This window comes from Acartia tonsa, chromosome 4 (genome assembly GCF_053477335.1).
Source record: "Acartia tonsa isolate MP-2025a chromosome 4, ASM5347733v1, whole genome shotgun sequence".
Taxonomy (NCBI): domain Eukaryota; kingdom Metazoa; phylum Arthropoda; class Copepoda; order Calanoida; family Acartiidae; genus Acartia; species Acartia tonsa.
This window is the reverse complement of record NC_137263.1, coordinates 3534012-3552659: the sequence shown is the minus strand read 5'-3', so window position 1 is coordinate 3552659 and position 18648 is coordinate 3534012. Positions and strand designations below refer to the sequence as shown.

At 34.1% G+C, this 18648-nt stretch overlaps 3 protein-coding genes and 1 long non-coding RNA gene across 4 annotated transcripts; all 4 read left to right on the top strand.

The window, feature by feature from the left end:
- The first annotated feature begins 933 nt into the window (after positions 1-933).
- Prosalpha7 (proteasome alpha7 subunit) lies at positions 934-3296 on the top strand. Its single transcript, XM_080155731.1, has 3 exons — positions 934-1627; positions 2025-2253; positions 2454-3296. Exons 1-3 carry the CDS (start codon positions 1513-1515, stop codon positions 2878-2880), a joined length of 771 nt encoding a protein of 256 aa, XP_080011857.1. The 5' UTR covers positions 934-1512; the 3' UTR covers positions 2881-3296.
- Positions 3297-3298: 2 nt separating this feature from the next.
- On the top strand, positions 3299-11905 carry Rpt5 (26S proteasome regulatory subunit Rpt5). The gene is made up of 8 exons (XM_080155730.1): positions 3299-3428; positions 3652-3783; positions 4360-4542; positions 4965-5087; positions 5404-5784; positions 6366-6508; positions 7780-7877; positions 11458-11905. Exons 1-8 carry the CDS (start codon positions 3318-3320, stop codon positions 11565-11567), a joined length of 1281 nt encoding a protein of 426 aa, XP_080011856.1. The 5' UTR covers positions 3299-3317; the 3' UTR covers positions 11568-11905.
- Positions 11906-12181: 276 nt separating this feature from the next.
- On the top strand, positions 12182-15501 carry LOC145315703 (uncharacterized). Its single transcript, XM_080155732.1, has 4 exons — positions 12182-12949; positions 14334-14455; positions 14875-14940; positions 15260-15501. Exons 1-4 carry the CDS (start codon positions 12641-12643, stop codon positions 15339-15341), a joined length of 579 nt encoding a protein of 192 aa, XP_080011858.1. The 5' UTR covers positions 12182-12640; the 3' UTR covers positions 15342-15501.
- A 1863-nt stretch (positions 15502-17364) lies between these two features.
- Positions 17365-18257, top strand: LOC145318188 (uncharacterized). The gene is made up of 2 exons (XR_013879246.1): positions 17365-17446; positions 18045-18257. It is a non-coding gene; the product is annotated as an uncharacterized LOC145318188 (long non-coding RNA).
- The last annotated feature ends 391 nt before the right edge of the window (positions 18258-18648 follow it).

Genomic DNA, 18648 nt, shown 5'->3' with positions numbered 1-18648 from the left:
CGATTAGAAGATTTTATCATAAAAAAGTTGTTGTTTTAAAAAATCATCATGTAAAATTTGAAATCAATAGGACAATTCTAACATGTATATAATCAATAAAAAAAGCTATCGGCCGGTTGCGGACGGACCATATTTATATATATCGTACACCTTCGCTTCTATAAAAAGTATATTTAAAAGCTTTTAATTTTGTCTCTTGTACATATTACCGGCACACCTTGCTACTTGACACTGTCACTCGTGGTTAGACTAGCGCGAAATTTGGAAAATGTTATTGGCATTGCGATCCTTTTTATCTCGTTGCAAAATGGAAAATTTCGAAGCTAAAATATCATTAAATTAAGCAGCATATATACGTAATTCATTTCAATAATAAATAATAAAACAACGATATTTAATTCATTTTGATATATAGTTCTAAGCTATTAAAATTTTATTTGTTTTTAAATGATTAAAGTTTGTTTATTTATAATTTTTAAAATGTGTGCACAAGAAATGTAAACTCGAGAAAATGTCGTCTTTGTATAAAAGAAATTGGCCAAACCAAACTTATTATTTGGACAAATACTACATTACTAACATTTCCCCAAAGTTTTTATTGTATCTTTATCTTACGTGCACTAATAAATTATATGTGGAGGTTATTAAAAAAGATATTCTAGGTTTACTAACATTAGTTTATACCTTTTTCCCATCGCCCCTTACATTTATTGTTAAATAAATTCTTTTATTTATTAATATACTTTTCTGGAAGAGATTTCTCACTCCTATAAACCTTAAAACCAGAGCATAAGTAGTATTCTATAATGTGAAATGTCGTTGAGCCATTTTTGAGATCTTAATCTTCTATTTCTAAGAGCAATTGTATATGAATTGTATATTTCTAGAATTAAGGGGATATTTTGTGAAGAGAAAATATGTTACAACAACATGAAAATGAACAGTCATGAAAAGGGGAAAGAATCAGCCGGCGATATTTGTTTGTCATTTATTTTAAGTTTTTAAGCTGTGTTAAGTCATTTTTATATGTTAATAGTTTTATTTTCTGAATTTCGCTATTATTTTGAAGTTTTAAAGGCTTTTATTATGTTTTATTTTGTATTTCTAGACATTTAAATGATGACGGCCTTTTCAAGAATTTATATATATCTTTATCTTGTATTTACTTAGCTTTTTAAAATATGTTTTTAAACTATCCCATGGTCCCATACGAAGCTTTCCTAAACTATTTAATCCTTATACACCTCAATGGGCTTACAAGTACGTAAACTTAACTTATTACAAGGAAAACTAGTAGATGCATCCCTATATTATATTTGTCTCTGTATTCGAGGATTGAAAAAATAGCCTAAAACCAAGGCTTAAATCTAAAAGCTTAAAATCATCTTGCAACCTTATTTATGCTTGCCTCAAATGGAAAACCAAATTGTTTCTGTAGTTATTGTGATCGTTCTTAAGCTTCATACTAAAGATCCTTACGACTTTATATAACGGGATTAATTTTCAGGCAAAATGACCAGCATTGGAACAGGATATGATCTGTATGCTTCACAGTTCTCCCCAGACGGAAGAGTTTTTCAGATTGAATACGCAGATAAGGCAGTTGAAAACAGCGGTACTGCTATTGGTAAGTTTTGTATTCCATTAATTTATATATACTTTTATCTATGTTTATAAAAAATACCTAAGTATTCTATCTATCCTTATGATAATAAATAAACTATAGTAATATAAATATTGTAACTAGTAACTATGTCTGAGTGCTTTTGTTTCTGTAACAAAGAATCTCGCTAACCGCTGAACTGATACAAGTATGTGTAAATCCATTATTTATAACGACTTTTATAATTACAGTTGAATTAAATAGATATATAAATGCACATTCGCGACCAAACCCTTAGGGGCCTTTTTTTTGGGAGGGGGGAGGTCAGTGGTTAGCGAGATCTTTCGGTACAGTCAGCCCTGCAACTTTATTAGGATTCTTAATGTAATGCAAGAATTTATATAAAAATTTATATTTTTAGGTATCCGAGGCAAAGATGGTGTTGTGTTCGCTGTAGAAAAGATCGTTACCAGCAAACTTTACGAGAAGGGAGCCAACCGCCGAATTTTCAATATTGATACACATGTCGGTATGGCCACGGCCGGCGTCATTGCCGACAGTCGTTGTATTGCTGATATTGCCAGCGATGAAGCTGCCACTTACCGCAGTGATTATGGATCTCCTATTCCTCTGTCATTCTTACTGCAAAGGTTATAACAGTTTTTTTTTAAATCTTAAAAACAAATAAAACTACAGTTGATAGAAATTAATTTTGCTTTATGACATAACTTATTTGGAATTTGAGCTACTCTGAAAAGTGTAATTAATAGATAATATTTTTTTAATAAACCACACTTCTGTCACGGATATGTAATACATTTTTATACTTAATTTTTTTTTTATATTTCAGAGTTTCAACTTACATGCACGCCTATACATTATACTCCTCCATCCGTCCTTTCGGCTCAGCCGTTATGCTTGGCAGCTGGACCAAGGAGGACGGAGCCGCCATGTTTTGCAGCGGACCAAACGGCGTCGGATACGGCTACTGGGGCTACGCCGCCGGCAAGGCAAAATCCGCCGCCAAAACAGAATTGGAAAAGCTGAAGATGCAGGATATGACCTGCGCTGAGCTGATCAAGGAGGCATCCCGTATCATATACATGGTGCACGATGAGGTCAAGGACAAGATGTTTGAGCTGGAGCTTTCCTGGGTCGGAGAGTTCAGTAACGGTGTCCACCAGAGGGTGCCTGAGGCGGTTCATGCCGAGGCAGAGAGGTTTGCCAAGGCCGCCATGGAGGAAGATTCAGACTCAGATGATGAAGACATGTCTTAAACTTTTATTTCTGTACACTTTTTTCAACAAAGGAGGAGGGAAATATTTTTCAACTTCCTCTTTTTGTCAAAACTTTTTCTTACTTTTGAATTGTGATCATTAATATTTATTTATTCTTAATGTATCTTTAAAAATCTACCAAATTAAAATCATGGGTTTTTGCTAATCTTTGTTATAAAGATTAATGTTTAGAACTATTATGTTCTCCTTAGCTACTGGGTACTTTTTATTTTTAATTTCAGATAACTGAAACTAATATTAAACTGTAGGGCCATTTTATGAGAAAAATCATAATTTCTGTGATTATTATATGTGTAAAAAAAAAATTACTACGTCAATTGGTTTTAAAACAACAAAATTCAGGTTAAAATTTCATCAAGATTTTTAACAAGAAAATAATTAGAAATGTTTCAGAATATAAAAAGAAGATATATAAAATGTCAAGTCTTGAGATGGAGTTAGAACAGGGGGAGGAGAGTTTAGGAGATGATATCCTTAATTTGTCCACAGCTGATATCCAAGCAAGAACAAGACTGCTAGATAATGAGGTATTATTTTATCATAAAGTTTGTTAATATAAAATAGGATCTACTACTAACTTTTTTCAAGAAATCAAAGAGATAATTAACTTACTCACCTAATTTTTGGAATTATATTTGTTAGATTACAATATATTTGTAGGAAAGTCTTGATGCTGCTAGTTTGTACAATCCAATAAGATTTCATTAAAATCTCAATTTTATCTGCTTAATATATTACGAATTTGTCAAGGTTCGAATCATGCGAAGTGAGCTGGGAAGAATTCAGCACGAACTCGCGGCTCAACAAGAAACAATTAAAGAGAATGAAAAGAAAATTAAACAGAACAAGACCCTGCCATACCTAGTTTCAAATATTATTGAGGTATATTGACATTTTAAATACCTACATAGTCTTTCGAAACTGTATTATTTTTATATCTTAATAGCTAACTATCATTTTATTTGATTAAAAAGGTATCAACACTCCCGGTCGAACGCCCTTTAAAAAAAAAGCTTGAATAAATAAGTTCAATCGATTTACTGTAAAATATCTTAATATTCAACCAATCCCTAAAACAAAACGTATTCTGATATCGTGGTGCATGTCCTTGATTCTTAAAATTATTTTCATAACTAAACCATATTATGCAATGTATATCAAATCCTACATTATTTATCGCATCGTATTATAGACAGCTTTCCGCGGATATTAAAATAAATAGTTATAAGTTTTGTTGGATCCTGGTTGTGGAAAATTTCTGTAATTCGATGCTATACTTGATTTTTCGGTATGGTTAAGAGCCGGTTCTTATCCACCGGATATTAATCGGTTCAAAAGCCATACTGAAAGACTTACTCAAGAAATAGTTAGGTTCTATAGATGCATTTACTTGCAAGATGCACTTCATGGAACTCTCCTTTTAATTATTGTTGTCATTAATACAAAGTTTAATTGCAGGTACTGGATATAAATCCCGAAGAGGAGGAGGAAATTGAGGGCGCCAACGTTGACCTTGACTCTCAGCGCAAGGGTAAAAGTGTCGTCATCAAGACCACCACACGTCAGACATATTTCCTGCCTGTAGCCGGCCTCGTAGAACCGGAAAAGTTGAAGCCCGGTGATCTAGTCGGTGTTAACAAGGTAAGTTTGTCCTTATATTTGATTCATGAGAAGCACAGCTATACTAAATATTTTGTTAGGTTTTTACAATTGTATTGGTGAAATGTGAAAAATGTATTTTAATGAAGTAGATATAAAAAAAATGTCGTAGAATATTTTTTGATAACTGTAATTTTTTGGTTTTCTACTCAAATGTAAGTTATCAATGGATTTATTATAACTTGGATTTTACACTAGATTATCATGTGTTCATTTCTAATGAAATTAAATCTGTTGCTGGCTAAAATAACGACCCCCAACCAACACTTGTAAGTTTTAACCCATCCACTCCCCTCCTAGCGAACGAATGAATTGACCATAAGTGATTTCCCTGTTAGCAACCTAAATTGACGACAATCCACATATACTCTACATCTTTTGGTATCAATGTTGTTCTACCGTAGGACTCCTACCTGATCCTGGACACCCTGCCCAGCGAGTATGACAGCAGGGTGAAGGCCATGGAGGTGGATACCAGGCCAACTGAACAGTACTCAGATATTGGTGGCCTTGACAAACAAATTCAGGTAACTAAACAACACTGTACTTATTATGGACATACCAATGGACGATAAATTGAAATACATTCCCAATGATGATAAAAATAACCTGTTCTCTAGACTCTGAATAATTTAATGAAAAGTTTAAATATTATTAGTCCTTAGCTAAACAATGAAAATTCAATAAAAGTGGGTACCTAAACTTATTATCTATTCAATAAGATAATATGTTTATAAAACTTTAGGTACTAGTTTAATTTAATTTAAGTGTGTTATTCTGCATTTTGTAGGTAAAGAATATTAAGAAAGTTTAAACACAATATCAGTAACTCCTTGTATTTAGGAACTGGTGGAAGCCGTAGTCCTGCCCATGACCCACAAGGACCGTTTCAACAACCTCGGCATCAAGCCTCCCAAGGGTGTGCTAATGTACGGGCCGCCCGGTACCGGCAAAACTTTGATGGCGCGTGCCTGCGCCGCCCAAACACAGTCATGCTTCCTCAAGCTGGCCGGCCCACAGCTGGTACAAATGTTTATCGGTGACGGCGCAAAGTTGGTTAGAGATGCATTTGCTCTTGCGAAGGAGAAGGCTCCTGCTATTATTTTTATTGACGAGTTGGATGCTATTGGTACTAAGAGGTTTGACAGCGAGAAGGCTGGTGACAGAGAGGTACAGAGAACTATGTTGGAGCTTCTTAATCAGCTGGATGGATTCTCATCTCAGGTATAATTCAGGTTCTAAACGGAGAGGAGGATGGCCAATAGATTGATGTACATCACCATTGATGATACAAAAATCCCTCTTCTGTAGATTGCAATTATTGGTTGAAACATTTGAACACTCAACTTAATTAATCAACCAATCAAAGTTCATTAAAAGACCCCAAAGTTGATTCGCCAACAAAAAGAAAACGTTTTTAAAACTTTGTGAACTAGTGTAATAAACAGACCATTATGCCCTTCCTTCCAGGGTATATTTATTTACTTAAAGTTAAAAGAAAAAGACTTTCATCACAACTTATTTATTTTCCTCTCTCCTCTTGTTTTTAACTTTATTGAAAAAAGGGATGTTTAATTTACTAGGCCCGGCAGGGTTAGGAACCTTCGCATGGGATGGGCACAGGAAAAATCCTAATTTTCAAAGAATTTTTAAACCAAGAGGGGAGGGGTTGTAAATGCTTAACCAGCACTTTGTGTTAAGGCACCACGCCTTGTTCTATGAAGATCAGAACATACTTTTTCGGATTGTTGTGTATGGTAGAACTCTGAAAAAAAATTTCAAAGATTATTTGTTAATTCTTTCAGGATGACATTAAAGTAATCGCCGCCACTAACCGTATTGATATCCTGGATCCTGCCCTGTTGAGGTCTGGCAGGTTGGACAGGAAGATTGAGTTCCCAGCTCCTACAGAGGAGGCCAGAGCAAGAATTATGCAGATCCACGCCAGGTACAAATATTTATCGCATCGTAGGTATTATAGACAGCGTTTCGTGGATATTAAAATGAAAAATGATAGAATTAAAACTAGTTTTGTTAGTTCCGGTATAACAAAACTGGTATTAATAATATTACGATTTTTGTTTAAATATTCGTGGAAAATGGTCGGGAATAAAATGCTCTGGATCCGATAAAGCAATATATAATAAAGAGCACTGAATTTTTTTACCTCCTCCTGGGGGAAAAAGCTATTGGTGAAGAAAATGAATTATTATTTTGCAGTCCTGAAAATTTTTTATTTTGTTCAGAATATACACCCAGTGGTTCTAGACTATTAAAACACAAACTTTGTTCTTTTTGTTTGGAATGAAAGCAATACTTTATTTTATCTTCGTGTCTAAATAAATATTAGATTAAAGGAAATTGTTAATGTGAATACTCCTACATATAAATGAAGTTTTTTCTGTTCGTTTCATGTAAATAAAGTATTTTCTCGTATTCATTCGAATCCGGTGGATAGGAACCGGTTCTCATCCATACGAAAAAACTATGTCTAGCATCGTATTATATCCAGTTTTCTACTAATATAGAAATGTACAATCATAAGATTAAAACCAGTTTTTTTAGCCTTCGGCACCTCGGGGCTAAAAAAACTAGTTTTAATCTTATAATTGTACATTCTATATCCGCGGAAAGCCGTTTATAATACGATACGAGAAATAACTATTCCAGAAACATTCCGTTGATTTAAAATTTTCACCTATATGTTATATTTTAAAGTCATTTATTTCAAAGGTTTTTCTACTCTTGTATTATGTACTGTTAATGATTTTAGTCAAAGACAATTTACGAAATATTTTTGTGCATCCCCAATAATGATGAAATACCCCTTATTTAGATTTAAATCTGTGGGTAACATAATAATATAACTCTTAATGCCCCTTCCTCCCTGCATTTTAGTAGATAAACTCGTCAAAAATCCTTTGTTGAAATATCTTATTTATTTCTTTATGTATGTTTTACTAGTAACGTCAATGTATCATGACAAAATTGGTGAATAGTCACTTTGGTGGCAACGCCTCTATAGGGGCGTTTCGTCGTATTTTTACAATAGCCTTTCCCAATTTCTAGCCCCTGTGGGGTCAATTGCCTTAGTCATACCCTGCGAGGCAATCACCTAACCTAAAATAACCTATCAAAAGCTACTGTGAAAATATGACAAAACGCCCCTTAAGATGCGTGCCACGAAAGGGACTATACCCCAAAATTGTTTTTGTTTAGAAAAATGAATGTTGACCCCGATGTGAATTACGACGAGTTGGCGAGATCTACTGATGATTTCAACGGGGCACAGTGCAAGGCTGTCTGTGTTGAAGCAGGTGAGGATTTAAACCGATTATTATCCGCTGGATTAGAACCGGTTCTCAGCCATACTCAAAAATCATGGATATCATCGTATTACAGACAATCTTCCACGTATTTTAAAATAAAAATCGTAACACTAATACCAGTTTTTAGTTAAAACTAAGAGTATTTGAACTTTTAAAAAACAATTTTAATCTGAAGAAGTATAAATGATAAGTCTAAAATTAATCCTCTGTTTGCCGTATAGAACATTGTTATACAGGGTGAGTCAGAAAAAACTGAGTTTTTCGATTTTCAGAAACAACCAGAAGGAATACAGAAAAAATAATTATGGTGTCAAAAAATGCCTTGTGTGAAAAATGTTGATCAAGAAAAATTAAAATAACTCATCTATTTTGTATAAAAAAATCTTAAAATTTCAATATTTATTTAGAAAAAGGTCTAAGAAAAGTACTTTAATGAGTTTTAAAGGTGAAATGCTTTTTGGCTCCTCACAAAAGCATTTTTAGAATACTGCAATTTGTCATTTTTTCACATTTCTTGATTGTGATGCATGTGGTTTAAAAGAATCTTCTATAATAACGTAGCTTATAGTAAAAAGAAAAAAAAACCTTTTTATTTGACAAAAAAATCTCTTAACCCTTACAGATCGGGGGGGGGGGCTCTTTGAGCCCCCCCCTCTAGTTTTTTCAATCTCATTTTTTTTGTAGGTAAGATGGAGAGCTGTAACTTAATGACTTTTTAAGTTTAGTAATTATACGTCGGCAAGAGTTGATTTTATAAGGATATCTGGTCTGTGTCGGTCGTGGTGTCCGGTCAAAGTCGGTTGGGTAGCAAAAAAAATTTGAAAAAATTCTAAATAAATCTTAATTTCTACATTATGACTTTTGTGTGTAAGGTAGAAACCTAAATTTTTTTGGTGAATACTTAGATATCATTGACCTTCTGAGAAAAGTGGTGTTATGACCGTTTGACCGCTCCCTGACCGACTTTATGACCGATTTTTGTCCGGCTTTTACTACAGACATATATCATGAATATCGTGGCTTCTATTACAGCTAGAGACCTATAATTTTTTTTGGTAAATCCTTGAGCAATAATAAACAGATAAAAATATTAATTTGCGCCGCCAACCGCCGTTTTACCGCCGTAACCGCCGAAAATGGCGGTTTCCGTTATTTGCCGATTTTCGGCGATGATCAGAAAAAGTTATTTTTTTGTTATGAAAAATAAAAGTTCCTCCTAAAATTTAGTCATCCTAGCTGCAAAATTGGCCGCTCTACAGCTGTTTTAAAATTTAGCGGCTGGCCGCTAAAAAGCGGCTAAGGAGCGGTCTGACTGCTATGACTAGAAAAAGTAATTTTCTCTAAAAATACACATGAACCACCAGAAAAAAATTTTACGTCTTTATCTGTACCAGGAGCCGAGATAGAGGGGGGGGCTCTTTGAGCCCCCCCCCCGATCTATTAAGGTGGGAATAGGGGCCCGAGCTGTAAGGGTTAAGATAAAAAAGTTATCAAGGTTTGAATTTTTAAAATAAAAATGCTTTTTAGAAACCCTACCCTATTTAAATGAAGTTATTATGATGGATTATAACACACAAGTATAATTTGTCAAACGGGGGCGGAGATTTTGGAGATTAAATCCAGTCTTGCTCCAAATATAGAGGAAATTCAGAAGAGGGGGGAGGAATTTAGGTAACAAGATGAAATATTCCGGTCATGAGCTGGTTTCCCGGTCATAAGGTTTTAAATCTTAACAACAGAATACAACAAAACGTTTGATTTATAATGTGATAATTTAATTTAAATAAATTGTATTTTTAAGATGTTAAATATTTACAATCTGTTGAATAAAAAGGGGGGGGGGGGCGAAAGTGACACTTTTTGAAACCAAAACTAAAAGTCAAAGGAACTCAACTAAAAAAAGAGTTTACAGGTCTGCCATTTTGCATGGCAGTTGCTTTATAGGGGTATTATATGGAACTGTGAAAAAACGGCGGCGCAACCGCCGAAAACCGCCGAGAAAAGGCAAAAATAAATTCGGCGGGAAACGGCGGTTTTCGGCGGTTGCGCCGCCGTTTTTTCACAGTTCCATATTGTACCCCTATAAAGCAACTGCCATGCAAAATCTCAGACTTGTAACTCTTTTTTTAGTTGAGTTCCTTTGTTGACTTTTAGTTTTGGTTACAAAAAGTGTCACTTTCGCCCCCCCCCCCCCCCTTTTTATAAACAAAAAAATATGTTTGTTTATCTTTTTAGAATGGTAGACATTTTTTATTATAAATAAATCTACCTAAAAAGTACAAAATAATTGCCGAAAAAGTCATCACACACACTTTTTGATATCTTTAGGCTCTAAAAAGCGCCGTTGTTTTCAGAGATATTCAAAAACACCTTTTCTAAGATTAATGTATATTTTTATAGAGAATAAGAACCTATAATTGTTTTTCCCATATTCCTACTGGTTGTATCAGAAAATCGGAAAACTCAGTTTTTTCTGACTCACCCTGTATATATTTCTATAAAAATGTTAAAATCTTTTCCTTAAGAAAGAAAAGTGTAGGTAGCAGGGAGGGAGGGGACATTGGGCTGGTTATTACACTAGGTCCCAATGTCTTATGATAACGTTTTCTTATTCGTTGGCATAACCACCTTGGGGACTTTAATTGATTTTTGATTTGTTGTTTTATTTAGTTGATTGTCCAAAGTTTCAACCACTAATTGTAATCTACTAAAGTAATTTTGTGTATCATCATTAGGGTGGGGATGTACCTCAATTTATCGTTCATTGTCTTATCCCTTTACATCCTTGATACGAAGGGTGAAAGGAAAATGATTGATGGGGTTCTAGTGAACCGAACTGGTTTTTACACATTTCCAAAGTTATCATATTCATAGTAGTAGTGTAAGCCCCCCTAGCATATAGCCGCTCTGTATTTTAAGGGAAGTACGTCAAAATAGCTTAAAACCATTCCAAAACTTAAAAGTAGCTTGAAACCACATTGGAACCTATAAAAAAAATATTTTATAAAAGGTATTTTACATGGACAATTTTGCTTTGTAGGGTGTTCACTGTTGGTCCTTCTCCACAAATTGTAATAAACATTCCTTGGACCTCAATAAGCTTTGCTGTAAAAAGGGACCATAACAGTTCAGTGGTTAGAAAGATTTAAGCTACAGAGAGACAGACAACCTGTTACTTTTACATAAAGATCTTTCACCTTAACAAAAGACATGAAATTGTGCTGTGATACCAAATTTATTCCTAGATTTAGAACTGGCCCATGCTATATAATATGCTATCCGTCATTTACACTCACTTTAACTTGTCAGGTCTTATATCAGGGATCTAAAGGGATAGGAAAATGGCCGATAAGTTTATGTACATCCCAAATGATAATGCACAAAATTGCCCCTTCTATAGATTAAAATAAGTGGTTAAAACGTTTGGACACACAATTTAATAAACCAACCAACGAATAAGTAAACGTTTATTAAAAACTTTGGGGACTAGTTTAATAAACAGCCCAAATGACGAAAATTTTTCCCCTTTTATCTCCAATTTACGTATGTTCTAAATCCATTGTTCTAGGTATGATTGCATTGAGACGAGAATCGAACCTGGTGACCCACGAGGACTTCCTGGACGCCATCATCGAGGTGCAGGCAAAGAAGAAGGCCAACCTGAACTACTACGCGTAGAACAATATTCAATGGTGGAAAACTTGATTCATCCTGCTTTCTCGCAACCACATGTGGATAAAGAACAATATTTAAATTATTAAAAATATGACAAGTTTGTGATTTAAAAGTGAAAAAATCTTCGTAATTATAAAATGTTTTGAATTTTCGCGGATTTTACATTAAAATAAAACATATTTTTTTCTTCAAAATAATACAAAAATGTTTAAAGCTAAAAGCTAAATTACTGAAAAGTTGTTTTTAAATAGACCTATAGGAAACTTTGAGGAACTAGTAAAATTTATTTTGTATGTGTTATTTAATTATTATATTCACTAATAATAATAAAAGATGAAAATTATTTTTTCTTCTTCTTAATTTCAAATTTTTGTAGTCTTATTTGACTAAAATATTGTATATCTTGTTTATTAGTTGTTGTTTTTTAGCGGAAGTTTATAGTGTCCTACGGAAACGAGATTGAAAAAATGAAAATTGTTTTCCTGTATTGCTTTAAACTGATTTTAATCCAATATGTTTTTCATTTTAATATCCGCGGAAAGGTGTGTAGAATACAATGCGAAAAGAACAAAAAGATACTTGACATTTTATTGACGATGCTTCGAGCCATATTTGAATCAATCCACAGGCTGTTCATTAATTTTCGTGTCGTTTTGACTATGTAAACACATTCGATCAATCAAGAACAGAATTTATAGTTCATATCAAAATCTAAAAAAGTTATTCTCCATTTAACAAAAGCGAGATTGAGTGATTAAGTGTGTTAATCTTATATACATCTTAGTCGTGAACTGTCCTTTTTATAATCTAGGTGTACCGGATTAAATGAATTCATTATTACTTTGATTTTACACTAGATTACTAGATGTACCCTAATAAAGTGAAACTTGTAGCTGGCTAAAATTACGTTCCCCCTTATTCACCCCCTTCCCTTCTCTAGATGAACAAACTGACCAATGAATAATGTTAGCAACCTTAATTGGCGACAATTTTTCCCATGTAATTATATTTACGTATATATTCTATATCCATTTATCTAATTATGAAACTTTAAATTTAGATTCTTTAAAAACGAAATGACTACAACCGGCACTATGACCCAGGTCCCCTCCACCTTCAAATGGAAAATCAACCATTTTCTATCCAGACCGGAACGGTACAAAGAATACATATATTCCCCAAGATTCTCAATGACAGACGTGCACCAACGCACAAGTCTGTGTGCGCTGATGTGTTATCCCAAGGGAGAAAAGGACAATGGATTCATGTCTCTCTATATCAGGAACATGGGACTGGAGCCGTTGATCATAACGTTAAAGTTCAGCGTGGAAACTCCAATGATCGTCGAAAAAATGTGCACGCTGAACCCACTAGAGGTCGACAAGGTCGGTGTTCCTACGCTAACGTAAAAAATTAATATCTGCATTGAAACAGAGGGGTGGTTAAGAATGGGACTTTCGATTGGTTGGTTCCTTCAGTGGATTGTCCAAACGTTTCAATCCAGGGAGTAAGGGAGGAGACAATGGGCAGTTAATTCAATTTTATAGTTGTGACCCTTTAAGGTTGAAAACCCAGATATTTCCAGATAAAACAAGTATTTGCAATATAGCAACCTTTAGTGGAAATTTTTGACTTTTTGAATTGTTTTTAATTCGAAATGCACTATCCTTAAACTGATGCTTTACTACATACCTTTGATTTTGGAGATCAAAACCCTTGTTTACAATTCATTTCTATAATTGTTATTATTTAAACTTCGGAAAATTAAGGAAACAGACCATTTTACTTTTACAACTTCTTTTACCCAAATTTTTATATTTTTTTATTAAAAAGCTTAGACATGAAAAAGCCTTTAAATAATTATATTACAAAACTTACTAAAACAATTACCTTCCTACAGAACTTTTAACTCAAGTTATTTCATTTAACAAAATAAAAATGAGATACCTTGCGTCAAAATTTCATACTACATAAATAAAATAGTTGAGAACATAAGTACATCTTAATTTTAAAGATCTTAAGGTTTAAGTAACATATCTTAGGATAACTGGTAGCTGCGCTCCTAGCATCCAGGACAGAAAAATAAAATAACACCATCTTGAGATTTTAATGATAAACAAACCTTGAACAACTCAGGACTTCGTGAATTTTCCCTAAAATTTTGAAATTAATCGGAACATTAATTACAGAAATATTAAGCTAAAGACAAAAAATAATATAATTGGTCCCCAAGATTGGTTAGAAACTGCTAAATTCTTGCATGTTCCCTTTAAGCCAGTCCCCAAAGTCTAAGACTCCTAAAAATTGAATATTCGATCCATTGTCCCCTCCCTTACTCCCTGGTTTCAATCACTTCATTGTAATATACAGAAGGGGTAATTTTGCGGAATCATTTTGGGGAATGTACACGATTTTATCGGCCATTGTCTTATCCCTTTAGATCCCTGATTGAAACTGGTGGTTCAGATTTGTAAACTTATACATCTTATTCAATAATGTATCTAGTGGCACTTTTAATGTTTTTTTCCCTATGTTGCGTTCAAGTCTCAAAGTAAAAAAATCGATTTTTTGTGATTTCTCTTGGGAAGGTGGTGGTATCCTCCCCCAAAGCTGTTTTAAACCTTCCCGGGACCTATGGGAAGCTACCCTGTTAAGGAGAACCCGATCGGTTCAGCGGTTAGCGAGTTCGTTCGGTACAGACAGACATCCTGGTACTTTATTATAAGGATTGCTGACAAATGGCGAAACAACGTTAGGTACACTGTTAAGGTGTTTGGGTGGCAACGATTCGTGGATCTGAAGGATCTAAGAAAAGATCCAGAAATACTACAGAACGGCCACCTGACAATCGTAGTGGAGACATTGAAACCCGCTTGTGAATTTACAACCAGGTATTGAAAAAAGCAAATGAAATACCAATCCAGAATCTACTTATGAAGGAAACTATACATACATTTGTTAAAATGATATTCAGATGAAACCAGTGTCCATGTAAAAAAAGTAATAAGATGTCTGTCTGTTTTTACTATTTTAATGAAGGGTACCATAAAGTTAAACCTCCCAAGAGAAATGCCCCCCTCCCCCCTGAAAACCTCCCACCCTCTATTTTTGGAAATGGATAGCGTAGGGCTGACTTCACCCTAGAGGCCTTTAGTTCCCTAGTATTACAAAAATAGGAGCGATATCTTTTCGGCCTTTAAAATGTTTCTTTATTTCGGAAGCTTTACATCCAAAAAGATTTGATTCTTGGATCTAAAAATACATATTTTTAATTCTACAATTATTTTTCAAAAAAACTGTCTCTTGTAAGATCTGCACAAGAATTAGCAATGACGAGTCTGGCTGCCAATATGGAGAATGCCCTTACAAATCCAAGGTATAAGTTATTTCATTATCAAAACTTCAGTTTCTCGCATATCGCAATATTTAAAAAATAAATAATAAAACTTTTTTTTAATGCTGAAGGTAGGTTAGGTGTGGTTAAAGGTTAGAGCCCCCTGTATTGTAAATAAATGTGATTTTTTCTAGTGTATTTTATTATCAAACAAACTCTCCTTTGTGTGTAGTTCGTATAATACAACTCTTTAATTATATTTGAAAATACATACACGCGATCTTCTTTGTTTAGCCGTTCATAATACTTCATTTGTTTTATATTTTGGTTATGCGTTTCTAATGTATGTCATCCTTGTTAGATTTTCGGATGTTAAGATCAAGTGCGATGATGGAGTAGAGTTTAATTGCCACCGGAATGTAAAAATATTCGAATTTCATTAATATGATTCCAATAAAATTATCAATAATAGTTATTTATCGCATCGTATTATAAACAGCTTTCCGCGGATATAGAATGTACAATTATAAGTTTAAACAAGTATTTTAGCCCCGAGATGCCGAAGGCACGGGCTAAATAACTGGTTTTACTCTAATGATTGTACATTTTTATATTCGTAGAAAGCTGGATATAATACAATGCTAGACATAGTTTTTTCGTATGGATGAGAACCGGTTCTAATTAATCCTGGTTCTAATTCAGCGGATATTAATCGGTTACGAAGACGTACCTGAAAAACATGAATAAAACTCCTATATAATATTAAATATTTTGAACATTAATATTTTTTAAAGTCCCAGGGGGGGGGGGGAATTCACCATCCTTGTGTAATAAAGAATTGTTGCAAAACATTCCCTTATATAAAGTGCATAAATCCAACATAACGGTCAGTGTACTATAAATTAATCTTTCCCTTAAACCTTTAAAAATGTTCCGCAGTTGGTTAGTTTAAAATTGTTGGGCAAAGACTGGATCAGGAAAAAAGTACTGTTTCCTCCAAAGCAGCGTTGCGGAGCCGTTTGATTTTGTTGCGGCCCCGGCTCCGCGGAGCCGCCTGTGAAAAACGGTCCGGATTTGGCTCCGACTCTAGCCTAAAATCAAGAAAAATATTTTTTTCCAAGTCTATTTTTGACTTTTCCCCCGGCTCCACAATGCTGCTCCAAAGATATTAATCTACAAACGGCGTAATTTTGTTTATCGTAATTGGGGTTAGATTTATGTAAATAATTCATTGTCCTATCCCTGCAGTTTAAATGAATATTTTTTTACTGAATTGTTCCAGAATAATCCTGTCTGCCAGATGTCCTTTTCTGGCGGCCAGCCTGGAGAACGGATTCCTGGAATCCACAACTAGGGAAATCTACCTGCGAAAAATTGATTCAAACATTGTTCAAGTAAAAGTTTTTTTTTATCGCATCGTCTTATATACCGATTTCCGATTTTGTGATTTTTTTTATTATTCGTGGAAAATTCTCATTAGATTTTTTAGAAACTTATGATTTTAACTTCTGAACCTATTGAGTCCTCCTTTTTATGGAATCCCGGGGTGGTTTTAGTCTTTTTATTGTAAAGTCTTCGGATGCTTTTATGCTTTTTTTTTTATTATTTATGCTCTTCCCTAACCATTATAATACTGATACCTTAGATGATAGGGTCGCAACCACCATTTTAAAAAAAAGGCAATATATTAAGGAGGGCAGATACTTAAGAACTAAGTCTTGGGATGGTTTAAAGCTATTTTATGCAATAAATTCAGGAGATACTAAATTTTCTCTACTGTGGTAAAACTAAGAATATGAAGGACCATGCTGTTGAATTGTTAAAAGCTGCTCAACAATTTCAAATCATAAACCTGAAAGGTAAAAAAGTTTTATTCTGACTAATCAAACAAAGAAAAGTATATTTTAGTATAGCTTCGAAACCGATTTATATCCGCTGGATTAGAACCGGTTCTCGGCCATACTGAAAAATCATGTACAGCATCGATTTACAAAAAAAATGTTCACGAATATCAAATGAATTTTTCGTTTCAATATCCGTGGAAAACTGTCTTTAATACGATGCGACAATAGTTATTTCTCGCATCGTATTATAAACAGCTTTCCGCGGTTATAAAATATCAATTATAAGATTGAAATAAGTTTTTTAGCCCCGAAGATGCCAAAGATTTATGATTTATATTAATAGAAAACTGGATATAATACGATGCTAGACATAGTTTTTTCGTATTGATGAGAACCAGTTCTAATCCACCGGATATTAATCTGTTTGAAATGAATACGAGAAATAACTATTCTATTAACTATCATGTCCATGAAATACCTCCAAAACCAACGGCGTTTTCTTATAAAGTATCTGTCGTTTTTTTGCAATTTTTCTTATCTTAAGTGGTCTATACGAACTTTTAAAAGAAAAAATATTTATGATGTTTCTATGATGTGAAAAGTAATGATGTTTTTCAGAAATGTGTGTTATACACATGATGAGCAGCCTTAATGAGAACAACGTGGTCGAATACCTGGAATTAGCAGATGCCTATAACATTAAGGTAAGGATGTAGCAAGATTTAAAAGTTTAAAACAGTTAATCCCGTTAGGAAGCTATAAAAATTTTTTAATGATGGATTGCAATATTTGGGTCAGTTTTAGAATTCCTACTGATTTTTAAAATTGTAAAAGTTTGATTTCCCTGGGGCTTACTTACTGTTGACGCGCGACTGCCGAGCCCTGGTCAATAATTAAAAGATGGGTCAATTTTTTAAATTTAATTTAAAGGCCTCTGTGGAATGACGAATCCATCACTGCAAAATACTTTTGTTTTGTTTTATACCTACAAGTTTGTAATCTCACCTTTGTCAGTTTGTACAAGTGGAATTTGGCCCATGCCTTGAACCCCCCCCCCCCTCCCCACTTTTATGGCATGATATCATTTGGACTACCTTTTTATAAATATATATTTACATCCTAAAATTTTTGTAGTGTTTTACCCTGGGTTGGGTTAGGTTATGTGGAGTACAGGGTTGTCCCTTATGGGTTTAGTGTAAATAAAACGTAGAGGGGATGTTTGTTTTGTATCATGGGGGGTGGTTCAACTCTTGAACTCGTGGATATTACCTAAACCTTACTACATTCTGCATGTACCTACAGGAGCTCAAAGAAGAGGGTTTTCGTTGCCTGCACCGACATTTTCATGCCGTGGTTGATACTGAACAATTCACCAACATGTGCATCACAGAGCCAAACCTCATGATACAATTCATGAAAGCTTTTATACATCAATAGATTTGGCCAGTTTCCTTTGTATCTCATATAGACCACAAGCAAACTTTTTTGGGGGTAAAATATGTTCTTTTGGATCTACTGCAGTTCACGGTAAAATATTGCTGGTAAGCAATATTTCCAAAAATCTATGAATTTTAAAGGCTGCTAGCTGCCAAACGGCTGAAGCGGCATAAGAAGGCCTACTAATAATCTAGAATAGCCATAAATCAATAATGCATAATTATCTCGCAGTGAAGAGAAATGCGCGAAAAAGACCTATTTTACGCGCTTTTTTCTTATGTGAAGCTTTCCCTGTGCATAATTGGATCTTGGCTATTCCAGATTATTTACAGGCCTTCTTAATGGTGTGCGGCTATGATCTGTACATTTAGCCGTTTGGCAGCTAGCAGCCTTTAAAATTCATAGATTTTTGGAAATACTGCTTATCAGCAATATTTTACCGTGAACTGCAGTAGATCCGTACTTTTTT

Coding starts and splice junctions, on each gene's coding strand:
- LOC145315703 (XM_080155732.1), top strand. CDS start 12,641: ATGACTACAACCGGCACTATGACCCAGGTCCCCTCCACCTTCAAATGG. Junction 12,950..14,333: donor ACCCACTAGAGGTCGACAAG/GTCGGTGTTCCT, acceptor TACACTGTTAAG/GTGTTTGGGTGGCAACGATT. Junction 14,941..15,259: donor AATGCCCTTACAAATCCAAG/GTATAAGTTATT, acceptor CATCCTTGTTAG/ATTTTCGGATGTTAAGATCA.
- Rpt5 (XM_080155730.1), top strand. CDS start 3,318: ATGTCAAGTCTTGAGATGGAGTTAGAACAGGGGGAGGAGAGTTTAGGA. Junction 5,088..5,403: donor GCCTTGACAAACAAATTCAG/GTAACTAAACAA, acceptor CCTTGTATTTAG/GAACTGGTGGAAGCCGTAGT. Junction 5,785..6,365: donor TGGATGGATTCTCATCTCAG/GTATAATTCAGG, acceptor TAATTCTTTCAG/GATGACATTAAAGTAATCGC.
- Prosalpha7 (XM_080155731.1), top strand. CDS start 1,513: ATGACCAGCATTGGAACAGGATATGATCTGTATGCTTCACAGTTCTCC. Junction 1,628..2,024: donor AAACAGCGGTACTGCTATTG/GTAAGTTTTGTA, acceptor TTATATTTTTAG/GTATCCGAGGCAAAGATGGT. Junction 2,254..2,453: donor CTGTCATTCTTACTGCAAAG/GTTATAACAGTT, acceptor TTTATATTTCAG/AGTTTCAACTTACATGCACG.